This window comes from Lampris incognitus, chromosome 3 (assembly GCF_029633865.1).
Source record: "Lampris incognitus isolate fLamInc1 chromosome 3, fLamInc1.hap2, whole genome shotgun sequence".
Classification (NCBI taxonomy): domain Eukaryota; kingdom Metazoa; phylum Chordata; class Actinopteri; order Lampriformes; family Lampridae; genus Lampris; species Lampris incognitus.
Genome location: NC_079213.1, coordinates 66,344,380 through 66,359,998, shown reverse-complemented (window position 1 = coordinate 66,359,998; position 15,619 = coordinate 66,344,380). Strand labels below are relative to the sequence as shown.

At 45.1% G+C, this 15,619-nt stretch overlaps 1 protein-coding gene across 1 annotated transcript in view; it reads left to right on the top strand.

Annotated features, from left to right (window-relative positions):
- The window catches only part of kank4 (KN motif and ankyrin repeat domains 4), a 30,851-nt gene extending 15,479 nt beyond the window's left edge, over positions 1 to 15,372 (top strand). The window contains exons 4-10 of the mRNA XM_056276770.1: positions 2,576 to 2,669; positions 9,528 to 9,815; positions 11,195 to 11,279; positions 12,182 to 12,401; positions 12,678 to 12,820; positions 13,771 to 13,971; positions 15,181 to 15,372. Of these exons, the coding sequence (XP_056132745.1) occupies positions 2,576 to 2,669; positions 9,528 to 9,815; positions 11,195 to 11,279; positions 12,182 to 12,401; positions 12,678 to 12,820; positions 13,771 to 13,971; positions 15,181 to 15,300 (1,151 nt within the window). The 3' untranslated portion in view covers positions 15,301 to 15,372. The remainder of the gene's footprint in view (positions 1 to 2,575; positions 2,670 to 9,527; positions 9,816 to 11,194; positions 11,280 to 12,181; positions 12,402 to 12,677; positions 12,821 to 13,770; positions 13,972 to 15,180) is intronic.
- Positions 15,373 to 15,619: the final 247 nt, after the last annotated feature.

Genomic DNA, 15,619 nt, shown 5'->3' with positions numbered 1-15,619 from the left:
TTGTCGAGGGATAATTAATAACTCGTTTTCATTTTACTTTGTCACTTTTATTAAAATAGGATCGCCTTCTCAAATGTCTGGTATTGTGTACTCACGCTGGCCTCATTAGGGTCTCTGTATGGAATGTGCAGATGGGGGCCCCGGGAGCCCTGTTTTGTGCCAACACAGGGTTTCCACACCATTAGATGAGCTCTGCTGGTTTGTAATTGCATCCAGCAGTCTTGCAATGTCTTCCAGACCCAAAGAAATATTCAGATAAATACACATATGGGTGCAAAACAATAGTCACCCACATAGTACAGTAGAGACCGACCAGGCTAAATAACATCCTGCACACGGCGCTTGCACACACGAAGTGTGCATGCCCACATACACATACACACATAGGCAGAAATACAAGTGTAAAGAGCACAACTATACAAATACCCCCCCCCCCCCAACTGCACAGTTAGGAGCCACAGTCATCGGTTCTCATGCAAGATCATTATTTTTACTTTTAACATCCTTTTAACTTTCTCCCTTATTTGAATTTACCAGAGGTGATGGAGAGAAACGGACGCCATATTCACCAAATCACCAAAATTTTGTTCCTGTGCGTGCATTGAATGTTCAATGCCACATTTATGATGTATGTACATATGTCTCAAATTTGTATGGTCAAATAAATTACAGATTGGGCTTTAAAGTCTGTATTAGTGTTTCTGTGTTAGATAGATTTGCATTACTCTTATTCCTGCACTAAGGTTTGATAGGAGTGCAAAAGGGGGACCGACAAAAGGGAAATTATGTTATTGCCCATTGGGTTCATCTGAGCCACCAAGAAAAGTCAATAATGTATTTCAGTACACTATATTTTAAAATCACCTACTACTACTACTACTACTCCTATTACTTTCGGCTGCTCCCGTTAGGGGTCGCCACAGCGGATCATCCATTTCCATCTCTTCCTGTCCTCTGCATCTTCCTCTGTCACACCAGCCACCTGCCTGTCCTCCCTCACCACATCCATAAACCTCCTCTCTGGCCTTCCTCTTTTCCTCTTCCCTGGCAGCTCCATATTCAGCATCCTTCTCCCAGTATACCCAACAGCTCTCCTCCACACATGTCCAAGCCATCTCAGTCTATATAATCCACATCCTAAAATAGCCAAAGTATGATTATTCAGTATGTGTGTGTACGCCCGTTATATTTGGTAAAGCCATAATAAGACCTGTATGTATGAACAGCTGTTTCATGAGGAGCGTTTTTGTGCTGAATATTTCCATGCACACTCCAACATCATGTAGGCAGACTTCTAGTGCTGTGGAGGGTGGAGGTTTGTTGGTTTTACGGTTTAGCTCCTTCCCCAAAAACACGCATGAGCAAATATTTATCAAGAAAGGGAGTAAGTCGATGTTGGCGCTTCAGCGTGATTGCAGATAGAAAGTTGAGAAGACAGCAGTGCAGTAAGACTTAGGAAAGGATAGAGGAAATGATTTTTTTCCCCCAGCGCTGCTTGTAGTATCAGGTGCACCGCAAGTACTGCAAATGTTTGATATGTAAAACTTGTTCTAAGGAAACATTTGTTTTTCTGATCATGCCGGGACACATTTACTGACTACTTTTACATGCCCAATACAATCCTGCAACAGTGCACGCCTGCACGATGTAAACAGATGGGGAGGAAGAGTCAGAAAATGTAATGTAGGGCGCCTGGGTGGCATAGCGGTCTAGTGCGTTGTCTACAAACATCGGGGATTTGGGTTCGAATCCCTGTGTTACCGCCGACTCGGTCAGGTGCCCCTACAGACACAATTGGCTGTGGTCTGTCGGGGCGCCTGTTCGGGGGGGGGGGTGAACTGGGAGGAGTAGTGTGATCCTCCCACGCGCTATATCCCCCCTTGCGAAACTCCTCACTGTCAGGTAAAAAGCGGCTGGCGACTCCACATGTATCGGAGGCATGTGGTAGTCTGCAGCCCTCCCTGGATCAGCAGAGGAGGTGGAGCAGCGACCGGGACGGCTTGGAAGAGTGGGGTAATTGGCCGGGGAAAAAAAAGCCAAAACAAATTTATATACATATAAAATCCAGTGAGTCAAGTAAATTCTTTATGAGACAGTATTTATATATATATATATATATATACACACACACACACACACACACACATAAAATCCAGTGAGTCAAATTCTTTATGATCTGATATGATCTTTATGATATATATATATATATATATATATATATATATAATGTAGACTGTGGTTTTGAAAATGCAGCCTCAACAGATGATTAAGCTGGGCATGGACTGCCAAAGTTGTGCTCTTTGTAACATCAAATCCTCATTGCTGAATCCCCCAAAACTGCAAAATGTGTGTTCTTATCAGTAGCACGCTTGACCACGAAAGTGTGTTCAACCGGTCTTTAAACCTCAACTGCTTATTGCTCGAAATGTTAAAATGTGTTTGATAAAAATGGACATGCACAGGCTAACAGACAGACAGGCAAAAATACACATTCACTTTCTGTAGGAAGCAGATTTTTTTTTTTTGGTCTTTCTATCTCTCTGTTCAGCTCCAACTTCTCTTCCATCTCTTCCAGGTCTCAAATCCATTATGAAGAAGAACAGTGTTGCTGACAAACAGAGGAATGGGGGAGCCAAGAAAAACCTGAAATTTGTGGGAGTGAACGGAGGGTAAAATCTTATTCTGTATCCTCATGTGTATGTGTGTGTGTGTGTGTGTGTGTGTGTGTGTGTGTGTGTGTGTGTGTGTGTGTGTGTGTGTGTGTATTTGATTGTGTGTGGGTATAAGGGCCCACTACCCTATAATATTAACACAAGATAATTTAACATTTTTTCTAATGAAGAAATAATCGTGGCCATCCATGCTAGGACTCCAAAAGTCATGAAATATTCAGACATAAACAGATATAATGGTACAAACATGACATAAGAACCCAGAAATGAAGTGATTGCAGCTGTGAGGTTCACTCATCTTTGCAGGCACTTCATTTGACATAAATTCCTTAGATTTAAAAAACAATAAGTTTTGTGGGTTTTTGTTTTAGTTTTTTGTCCATAAATTTTCCCTCAGATCTAAGTGTTGAGAATTTGCACAACCCCGCAATTCCCCCCGGGACTTCAATATGGTCTGTGTTCATGATTACTCATGTTGGTTCCCATTTGTCGGCTCACACCAAAGTCATAGTCTACTTAACTTTGAATTTTCTCATTTCCAAATGTAAATACTTGATTCATTTGCCTCCGCTGAAAAACATCTGTCTCAAGTTTCTGTCTCAATAGTTTGGAGAATGCTGCAGAATGCAGGTACAGTTGCATAATGCTGAATAAAACCCACTTGTTGACTTGAGTAAACGGAGAGTGACTTCACCTCTGCCTTACAGACACACTGAACTGATTCTGACCCCACTCGTATTCCCTGGGTTCGCTTGTGTTGTGTTACAGTATGTGATGTGGTTGCATATTTTTCACACGATTTGTGTGTGTGTGTGTGTGTGTGTGTGTGTGTGTGTGTGTGTGTGTGTGTGTGTGTGTGTGTGTGTGTGTGTGTGTGTGTGTGTGTGTGTGTGTGTGTATGAAGGTGTAAATAACCAGATGGTGGTGGGTGAAAGAACAAAGGCTTGTCTCAAGGCAGAGGCATTATTCAGTGTGGCTCACCCAACACACCTCAGCTGCCTGCTGTCACACTAAGCATACACACTCATATGCCAAAACATTATGACCACTTGACTAACATGTGTGCCACCAAAACAGCGCCGACCCGCTAAGGCATGGACACTACAAGACCCCCGAAGGTGTCCTGTGGTATCTGACACTAAAACATTAGCAGCAGATCCTTCAAGTCCTGTAAGTTGCGAGGTGGAGCCACCGTGGATCTGAGGTGTCGGTCCAGCACATCCCACAGATGCTCAATCGGCTTGAGGTCTGGAGAATCTGCAGGCCAGGGCAACACTTTGAACACTTCACCGTGTTCCTCAAACCATTCCTGAACAATGTGTGCAGTGTGGCAGGGTGCATTACCCGGTTGAAAGAGGCCACTGTCTTCATGAAGGGGTGGATTGCAATGATGTTTAAGTAGGTGGCACATGTCAAATTGACGTCCACATGAATGGCTGGACCCAGGGTTTCCCAGCAGAACATTGCCCAGAGCATCACACTGCCTCCATTGGCTTGTTGTTTCCCCACAGTGCCTCCTGGTGCCATCACTTCCCTAGGTAAACTGTGCACATGTTAACAGTCGTCCATGTGATCTAAAAGAAAATGGTACTCATCAGACCAGGCGACCTTCTTCCATTGCCCCATGGTCCAGTTCCGATGCTTGCGTGCCCATTCTAGGCGCTTTCGGCAGTGGACAGGGGTCATCATGGGCACTCTGACCGGTCTATGGCTGCCCAGCCCCATACACAGCAGGGTGTTCTGACACATTCCTGCTGTAACCATCATTAAAATTTTCTGTGACTTGCACCGCAGTAGACCTTCTGTCAGTTCAGACCAGATAGGATAGCCTTCATCGTCCTTGCGCATCGATGTGCCTTGGCTTCCCAACACCTTGTCAATGGTTTGTGGTTTGTCCCTCCTCGGACCACTCTTGGTAGGTACTCACCACTGGTGACCAGGAACAGCCCACAAGCCTTGCTGTTTCAGAGATGCTCTGACCCAGTAGTCTGGCCTAACAATTTGGCTCTTGTCAAAGTCGCTCAGGTCTTTACTCCTGCCCATTTCTCCTGCATCCAACACACTGACTTCAAGAACTGATTGTCCGCTTATCATCTAATCTGCCCAGACCTTGACATGTGCAGTTGTGTGGAGATAATCAACGTCATTCGAAGCCCCCGTGAGTGGTCATAATGTTTTGGCTCATCGGTTTATCTTCTAAGCTGGGCTGAGTCTCCAATCAAAGCAACAGCAGCCAAACAGATTGTCAGCCTATTCTCTCTGTCTCCGTGATGCCGTGAAGGGAAATTCCGCAACAACTTCTGTTTAATGTCAGAGTTTTTCCATGTATTGCAATGGCAAGCCTTTTTTTTTTTTTAGAAACATAGTGGATGGTCTTTTTTTTTGTTCTTCTCTGAGAGGAAGTATGCTGAAAAAGATACATAAACTTCTTGTACCATGGCATGCCAGGATTCATCCTTCTGTTTTCACTCCTTATCCTGGGGTTCTGCCAGGCACACTGGAGAAGCTCATTCAGCATCTGGATTTAGGGGTATAAGATCCCATAAAATGCATGCCCTTCCTCCGCATTTTTCATGTAGAATAAATGTGTGTGTGTGTGTGTGTGTGTGTGTGTGTGTGTGTGTGTGTGTGTGTGTGTGTGTGTGTGTGTGTGGGGAGGTATGCGAGTGCAGTGCAATTCCAAAACCCTTGTGATGAGTAAGTAATCCAGTCCTTTTTTGAGCGTTTAAGTTTCAACCCGACGCGACAGCTTTTAAGCTTTTTTTCCTGCTCTGCCCAAATCAAGCACATTGTGTCTTGCCTTGGGTCCTTGGGCATAAATTAGTTTTCTAGTCATGTGAGGACCTAACAGAAAAAAAGACTTGAAGTCCATTCTTAGTCCCAATTCAGAGTTGGGAGTCACTGGCCTAGAGCAATAAGAATAAAACCACTGCTGAAAAGTTATTATTTTTTTGTCTTGACTTACAAAACAGCTCCAGTGGAATTAATTTCGCCAGCCAGTTTAATTTAGCATCATTCTCACTTACAAGTCAAGTCAAGTCAAGTTTATTTATATAACACATTTAAAACAACCACAGTTGAACCAAAGTGCTGCACAAGCTTTAAATACAATATAAGATAAGCGACACATATGCATATAAAAATATATGTAAAGAAGACATAATAAAATAAAGAATAAAAAATGTAAACAATAAAACATAAGACTAAAAGTATAGTCCCACAATAAAATCACGGTGTCAAGCTCAACTTGAATTGAATGCCAGCAAGAAGAGGTAGGTCTTTAACCAAGATTTAAAAGTCTCTAGGGTCTGAGCAGATCTTATGTGTACTGGTAAGTTGTTCCAGAGATCAGTGGCAGCTACAGCAAAGGCTCCATCGCCCCTATTCTTAAGCCTGGGTCTCGGAACATGTAAGAGCATCTGGTTTGTTAACCTGAGTGCTCTGACTGGTGTATGATGATGAATTAGTTCAGATAAATAAGAAGGTGCCTGCCCATTTAAAGACTTAAAAACAAGTAATAAAATCTTAAACTGTATCCTAAAACAGACAGGAAGCCAATGAAGGGAGGCCAGTACAGGCGTTATGTGATCATGTCGTTTCTTTCCTGTCAGAAGGCGAGCAGCTGCATTTTGTACAAGCTGCTGGCAACGAAGTGACGACTGAGCTAAGCCAACATACAATGAGTTACAATAATCCAAACGAGAGGTAATAAATGCATGAGTTACCCTTTCAAGATAATTTGGAGGGTGATAGGCCTTTACTTTTCCCAGAAGTCGTAATTGAAAAAAACTTGTTTTGACTACTGAGCTTTACCAAAGTCAAAAGAGCTGTCAAAAATCACACCAAGATTCCTAACAGAAGAGTGACTGTAGGAAGCTAAAGGACCAAGAGCATTATCATAACTATCCAGAAGATCAGGTTGTCCATATACAATAATTTCAGTCTTATCTTGATTTAGTTTCAGAAAATTTAATTCCATCCATGTTTTGACACCCTTTAAACAACTCAGCAAAGCCTGTATAGAATCTCTACTGTTTGTTTTTATAGGCGGATAGATTTGCAAATCATCAGCAAAACAATGAAAAGACATATCATGTTTTTTAAAAATGGACCCCAAGGGCAGCATATACAATGAGAAGAGAATGGGGCCGAAAATGGAGCCTTGGGGGACCCCACAGTTAAGTGGGGCCGCAGCTGAAGAGAATTTGTCTATATGGACAGAAAAGCTTTTATTTGACAGGTAAGACTTGAACTATTCTAGGGCAGTACCTTTAATGCCTACACATAGCTCAAGACGTGATAAAAGAATATTATGGTCAACCATGTCGAAGGCAGCAGTCAGGTCCATAAGCACCAGAACAGCAGAGTTCCCAGAGTCCACAGTGAAAAGAAGATCATTAAAAATTCTTAAAAGGGCTGTTTCAGTGCTGTGACATGATTTGAAACCAGACTGGAACTTTTCACAAATGACATTAATTTCTAGGTGCGTTTGTAATTATACATAAACTGCTTTCTTTAAGACTTCTGAAAGAAAAGGCAGCTTAGAAATTGGCCTAAAATGAGAAAGAACAGAGGGATCAAGATTGCTCTTTTTGATGAGGGGCTGTACTACAGCATGTTTGAAAGCAGCAGGAACACAGCCTGAGGGAAAAGATGTGTTTATCAAATTTACAATACAAATCACACAGAAGAGTTTTCCATTCATACAGCCTCCCCTGCAAGTACAAACAGGTAGAACATTATTTTATGGCACTTCAGCTTTAATTAATGTCTTTTTAGTTTTAAGTATGTAGCATAAAATAGTGAGAGCTATATGGAAAATAAAAGAAGGAGGACATATGGCAACAAAAGGCTCATCTCATGGTGTCCTGGTGGCATGGCGGTCTTTTCCTTTGCCTACCAACATGGGGCTCTCTGGTTCGAATCCCTGTGTTACCTCTCTGGCTTGGTCGGGTGTCCCTATGGCCGTGTCTGTGGGTGGGGAGCCGGATATGGGTATGTGTCCTGGTCGCTGCACTAGCACCTCCTCTGGTCGGTCGGGATGCCTGTTCGGGGGGGGGGGGGAGTAGCGTGATCCTCCCACACGCTACGTTCCCCCTGGTGAAACTCCTCACTGTCAGGTGAAAAGAAGCGGCTGGCAACTCCACATGTATTGGAGGAGGCATGTGGTAGTCTGCAGCCCTCCCCGGATTGGCAGGGGGGGGCACCAACCGGGACGGCTCGGAAGAGTGGGGTAATTGGCCAAGTACAACTGAGGAGAAAAGGGGGGAACCTCCCCCCCCACACAAAAAAAGAAATATGGCAACAATAGACTCATCTCATGAGACAAAAACACATTGCAGGCACCCTCGCTCATTCAGCACTACAAATGCAATATGTTCATTCAGGGCTGAATTTTTAAACTTTGATCTGGTACATCTCATGGCGCTGCTCATGAGGTCCGCAATACTGTGGTGTGCACTATAATCTAATTTCATCTTGGATTTTGTCCACAAATTAAGTACTCTGTTTGGACTGCAGATCTTTTATGTTTCTCAAGCAAAGATGCTGGTGGCATGTGTACGTCCTTGGTATACCCGATGTCATCATTTTTCCTTTGCTAATGACGAATGATAATTGGCAGTTAGTACCATGCTGTGCTCTCTAATGGATGTTGTTTGATCAAACTTTATAGGGTGGCCTGTGTCTATTCTATCACGCGTAAAATTGTGTATTGATGGTTGCAGGAAATGTATGGTGATGCATATCTGATGGCTGGTTTACAGCCTCCACCAGGAAGCAGGATGTTATTTATCTTTCTTGTTTATGGATGGTTTAAGTATGCCCTCTTTATCCCTCCGAACACACACACGCACACACACACACACACACACACACACACACACACACACACACACACACACACACAGGTTCCGGTCATATAGGTTCTCATTGCTCTCTGCCAAGCTCCTCTGGAATCTCGGGAATGTTGTGGCCCCTGAGTACTTCATACTGTGTGTGTGTGTGTGTGTGTGTGTGTATTGTGCGTGCACATGTGTGTGTGTGTGTGTGTGTGTACGGCCACAAATAATTTCAAAGGTTTGGCTTTCAACTAGAGACCTTTTTGATTATAGGTCCAACAGAGGCTCCCTTATGATATCCTCCAGTAACCACAAACACATACACCTACACACACACACCTACACACACACACACACACACACACACACACACACACACACACACACACACACACACACACACACACACACACACACACACACACTGCATCAGTAACCTCTGCGTAGCTGTAATTAATCTTCACTAAACAAGGTTCAGGTTCTGTCCAGGGCTGGGTTTGTGTGTGTTTTGGGTGTGCACAAACATGGATGTGTATTTGAGGAAATGTTTGTCTGTGCTGGGGGTGTTTTTGATGTACGGCCAAAGCTATATTCGACAAAAAAAAAGACTTTCATGTGGCATGTTTGTGCTATAGTGGTTAATGTCCTATTCCTGTATTGCCGTAGCCTTGACACCCATGACCCATGGATCCATCAGTGCTTTCTTAGGACCCTCAGCAACTGAAGCTCCTCCCCGCTGCAGCATGTACAAACCTGTGTCAGTAGTTCAGGATTATAAAATACAAAGTAAAAATATTTCTATGTTTAAGTAATTTATGTTGAGGTTTAGGAAGGTTAAATATGGGGTTAGGATTAGAAGTAGGCATGTAGAGATTAAGGAGAGGAAATAAGTCTTGGCAAATACAACATCTTCCCAAAAACAGCACATAGGAGTGTGTGTGTGTGTGTGTGTGTGTGTGTGTGTGTGTGTGTGTGTGTTTAAATACTCATATCATTTATATTTCTTCTCTCCCAGCTACGAGACCACATCCAGTGAGGAATCTAGTGGCGATGAGAAGACCAGGGCAGAGGACCAGGAGGAGGAGGACGAGGAAGATAAGGACAGCTCAAAGCCAGAGGAAGAGCAGAGCAAGGAGCCTCCACCAGCAGAGGAGGCCCAAGAGGGCTTGGAGACCCAGTGGGATGTTGCAGAGACCCTGGCCCAGCATGGCAGTGCTGTGGCTCGGCAGCAGGAGGACGGAGGAGGTCCACAGGACCCAGAGCCTAGCCAATTTCTGGAATTCCAGGAAGAGACAGCCACAGGGTAAGGCAGGCAAGGAATAAAGAGCCCCGTGCTAGACATCGGTGATGTTTCCCAGGTTTCTGAGGCATGGTGGAGGTCAGCCAGAGAACAATCCAAGGCTTTGTCTATATTCATTTGCAGCCTTGGTGCCATGCATGATGCACCTGGTGAATGATGCTTCACTATAGGAGTTGCACACACAAACACACCTATTCACTCCCCATTCTCCCACGTAACCAGGCTTTTAGGCCCCCCCCCAAAAAAAAAACGAAAACAAAAACAAAAAAACTTAAATGGCCAGCAGCACACAGTCACTCATCTCAGGTATGGGGTCAAGACTGGGGCCAAAAAGAGCAGATATTAGATGGGGCTTATTAGAGAAGGAAGGACTTAGTATATTAAAAGATCACTCAGCGCCTGTTTTATCAATTGTGTGTGTGTTTGTGTGCATGAGCTCACGCAGCTATGTTTGTAGCCTGTCATCCAGAATACCTTGCTTCAACACCCTCCGCACAAAGAAATCTGTATTACCATGTGTGTGTTGATGTGTGAGTGTGCATGCACGCCTTTGCCTGATGTGTGTGTTTGTGTGTTCCATGTGAGGAAATGATAACATGTGTCTGTGTGTGCAACATGTGTGTTACATAGTGGCTGACATACTAGCAAAGACAGGCAGCATAGTGCAGACTGTGAGGTATGGTGTAAGTGTGATGGATGACTGTACATGTACACAGTGTGCATATTTTTTGGCTGTGAATCATTGTTCTATGTAACCGTAAAGGTCTATATCTGTCATGACTGTGCCAAACGGTGACTGATTAGTGTAAAAGTTATGGCAGGACACAGAGCATCTTGTGTTTTCATCCTAGGCAGAATGTACACAGCAACAGAAGTATCTGACCTAAGCTACATGTGATGGCATTCCTAACTCAAACCTGATAGGGCAAAAAAAAAAAAACTGGAAAAGGAAGATGTGCGTTGTATTAAATCAGAATTTGATTCCCCTGTGTGGATACATTATCTTCAAGGCTCAGCATTTTCACTTTTTATTTTTCAAAGCCATCCAGCATGCCGAATTTCGCCACAAGAGGTCACTGTTACATAACCTCACACAAACAGGATCAACTTTTGGATCCGTGGAAACATAAGGTCAGGGTGAAAATCAGTTTAAACCGATCTGCTCCTTTTAAAAAATCTGGGTATTTTTTGGTGAAAATCACTAAAAACCGAAAACGCTGAGCCTTGATTATCTTGCTACCTTCAATTTTGCATGCACTGGGATATCCTTAGTCTGTTGACAGACAGACACAGACACACAAATACAAGCAAAGAAGACAATCCAAAGGTGAGAGGATGCTGCATCCATGCTGTTAAGCTTGTCATGTGATATATGTATCCAGGGGGCAGGTAGACCAAGGCTTCATGGATGCTTGCCTTTACGTAAGAGACCGCATGGAAGAGGTTTCATCCCCGGATAAAGAAATGGTGAGGATTTCTTCTGTCTGTTGAACTGACCCCCTCAAGGTGTTTGATATATGAATCCCCGCACCCTATTACCTGTTCTGTGAACAGAATAGAAGAAGTAGGGGCGTCCGGGTGGCGTAGCGGTCTATTCCGTTGCCTATCAACATGGGGATCGGCAGTTCGAACCCCCGTGTTACTTCTGGCTTGGTCGGGCGGCCCTACAAGACACAATTGGCCGTGTCTACGGGTGGGAAGCCAGATGTGGGTATGTGTCCTGGACGCTTCACTGGCACCTCCTCTGGTCGGTCAGGGTGCCTGTTGGGGGGAGAGGGAACGGGGGGGGGGGGGGAATAGCATGATCCTCCCATGCGCTATGTCCCCCTGGTGAAAAGAAGCGGCTGGCGACTCCACGTGCATCGGAGGAGGCATGTGGTAGTCTGCAGCCCTCCCCGGATCAGCAGAGGAGGTGGAGCAGCGACCGGGATGGCTCGGAAGAGAGTGGGGTAATTGGCCAAGTACAATTGGGGAGAAAAATGGGGAAAAATCCCAAAAATAAAAAAAAGAATAAATATTTAGAGGACATGCTGTGATTTAGAGTGGTTACCAGTGTGTGTGTGTGTGTGTGTGTGTGTGTGTGTGTGTGTGTGTGTGTGTGTGTGTGTGTGTGTGTGTGTGTCTTCTATAAAGCTGATTAGTGGTATAAAATGATGCTTTTGAGTTACGAAGAATGCTTCACACCATGCTGATGGTATTTCAGATTGCCGCTTCCCAAGTACGTAGTCAGGAAGTATATAAGTGTATATAGGAGTTTGAAAATACCACATGCTTTACGTTTGTGGAAGTAAAATTTGTATGCACGGCTTAATGAAAAATGCTGCCACTGAAAGCCATACCTCTCACCCCCCCCCCCCCCACACACACAGCGTCAGGTTCTGCTGGCGCTCTATCAGGAGTGGTTCAGAGTGTCCAGTCAGAAAGACTCGCTGGCCGACACGGTCACGCTGTACCTGCGGCAGGTGAGCATGGTCACGCCCTCTCTCCTGCCATACGTCGTTAACTTGACAGACGGCAATGGGAACACGGCGCTCCACTACAGCGTGTCGCACTCCAACTTCTCTGTGGTCAAACTGCTCCTGGATACAGGTGACGCACCGGCTAGGCTCATGAACGTCACCGTTAACACCAGCACACATACACACATTGGACAAGTTAAGTCAAGTCAAGTCAAGTCAGTTTTATTTGTATAGCCCAGACAGTTCTTAAACTGCTTCTTTAAATGACCTTAAACCTGCAGTCAAGATAAACGGACAGGTTGATATTCATTGACACAGCCAAAAGCTTTTCTTGTATCTGATTTATATTACTCAGTAAAAGACTATTTATATCTCTGTGCATGTGTCTGTGTGTGTGTGTTTACAGGTCTATGTGAGACAGACAATGTGAACAAGGCCGGCTACACTGCAGTGATGCTGGCTGCACTGACAGCTGCAGATAGTCCTGATGACCTGGAGGTGGCACAACAGCTGTTGACACAGGGTGACGTCAATGCGCGCTCCAGCCAGGTACTGGTACATATACGTATGCTTGTGCACAGATGCATCCGCACCCATATATTACATATACGCTCTCTCTTTTTTTGGGGGGGGGGGAGTTCTCCCCAATTATATTTGGCGGGGGGGTTCTCCCCAATTATATTTGGCCAATTACCCTATTTTCCAAGCTGTGCCGGTCGCTGCTCCACCCTCTGCTGATCCGGGGAGGGCTGCAGACTACCACATGCCTCCTCCCATACATGTGGAGTCGCCAAGCCGCTTCTTTTCACCTGACAGTGAGGAGTTTCGCCAGGGGGAACGTAGCACGTCGGAGGATCACGCTATCCCCCCCCCAGTTCCCCCTCCCCCCTTGAACAGGTGCCCCAACCAGCCAGAGGAGGCGCTAGTGCAGCGACTAGGACACATACCCACATCCGGCTTCCCACCCGCAGACACGGCCAATTGTGTCTGCAGGGACTCCCAACCAACCCAGAAGTAACACGGGGATTCGAAGCGGCGATCCCCGTGTTGGTAGGCAACAGAATAGACCGCTACACTACCCGGACACCCCGACACATATACACTCTCTTAAACAAATATTCGCATACACATACATCTGTGTAAAAAAAGGACTGTCAGGTAGGGAGGACAGAAAATCCAAGTTGGTTAAATTGGTCTATGGACAACTTAGCTAGTCGCCAATAAATTAGCCTACACATTTGCTTTGTATATTGCATTGTCTCTTATGCCTTTACTTTCCTAGGTCTGTCTTTCCTAAGTCCGTTCTAAGCCCTTCTCACTTTTTCTCTTCTTTTTCTGTTTGCCACCGTCTCGTCCTCTGTCCTTACCTTGCTCATTATCTCTCCACTTGACTCCCTCCCTCCCTTTTTCCCGTATCTCTCTGCATCTCAAACCCGCCCACTCACTTTCCCTCCCCCCATCTCTCTCTTTCTGTTCTCTCTCTCCCTTTCCTTCTATAGGCAGGGCAGACGGCGCTCATGCTTGCGGTGAGCCACGGCCGCGTTGCCATGGTGAAACTGCTGCTTACCTGCGGCTCGGATGTAAATGCTCAGGACAGGGATGGTTCCACGGCCCTAATGTGTGCCTGTGAGCACGGGCACACACGCATCGTTCGTCAACTGCTGGAGACTGGCTGCTGTGACACCAGCTTCATCGATAAGGTATAACGGGTTTTCTTAGACGAGCTGAGCTCTGTGCAGTGCTCGTGTGCATTTTATGTAACTAAATGTGCATGTATAGTGTTGAGTTGAAAAGTAACTCAGGACCGGCAGTTGACCAAAGCAACACTCAAGGCTTGGTTGACAGTTTTTCTGGAGTTTGTCAGTCTGTTGGTGAAATGTTGGTTATCTCATATTTCCATGACCACCTTTAAAATCTAATGCCCATAATTATCTTATTAGCATTAGTTTGTAGTTGGGGTGGCATGGTGGCCCGGTGGTTAGCACTGTTGCCTCACAGCAAGAAGCTTGTGGCTTTGAAACCCAGGCCGTCCCAGGTCCTTTCTGTGTGGAGTTTGCATGTTCTCCCCGTGTCTGCGTGGGTTTCCTGCGGGTGCTCCGGTTTCCTGCCACCATCAAAAAGACATGTATGTTGGGGTTAATACTCCTGTCTGTGCCCCCGAGCAAGGCAATGGAAAGACGAACTGGAGTTGGTCCCCAGGCGCTGCAGCTGCCCACTGTTCCTATATATAATAGGATGGGTAACATGCAGAGAACTATTGTTTTTTTAAGGATTATTATTATTGTTGTTGTTTCCGTAAAATTCTTCCCTAAAAGTGTCTGGGCAGCAAAAACCATACGTTGCACAGACACCAAACTTGGTACATAGGTTCCAGACCTGTTAACGAGCTTACAGAAGAGATATCATCTCGACATACCTATAGGGGGCGCTACAATAAACAAATTTACGTTTTGGGTCATATCTCGGGCTCTGTATGGAATTTCTGAGAAATTATTGTTTCCTCTAATCCCTTGGAAGCTCCCTAATCTAACACACCCATTCCCGCCAATTTCCGCCTGCCAGAATTTTCCGCCATTTTCAAAAAACAGAAAGTGAAAATAAAATGAACTAGTCTGAGGCTGTTCATCCGGTTCGCATGAAATATGGTATGCGCCATCTCCACACAATGCTAACTGTACCTAAATAATGTTTAATCCGGGTAAGGTACGTATATGCACATAGCCCAATATTAGAGTTAGAGCATGCAGTATGCTCAATATCTTATCAGTGCACGTACGCCACATACTGCCCAGGATGGTTTTGGTCCTAGAACAACTTCAAACTCACACAACACTGTCTCCCTCTGGATAACAGCGGTAACTACAATGTCTCTTATTTGAAAGTGATGTTTTCTTTCTGCTTCTCCCCAGGATGGCCAGACGGCTCTGTCGGTAGCCACAGGGGCCTCCCACAATGAAATAGTCGACCTTCTAAAAGCCCACACTGAGGCAGCAGCCTCCGACCCTCCCTCTTCCACATGCCTCCTCTGAACGGGACCAACCCCAGTAGCTGTTTCTAACCCCCCAAGGAGTATTGACCTCCTTCCACGATACCTCCCTGTCCAACCTGGAGGGCAAAGGCTTAAATTAATCCTACTGCCAAAGCTGCCTCCAGATCCCCCCCCCCCCCTTTCTCTTCATGGATGTAGTGGCAGTTGACAAAATGGATATATTCTATTGCTGAAGATGGTTGTAGGTCTGCTGTGACCCCACCTCATATATGTGTCAGCAATAATTGAGCTGACAGGTGGATATACTTCGTATGCCCAGAGAAATATTTGGACATACTCGATACACCCGTAGAATATGT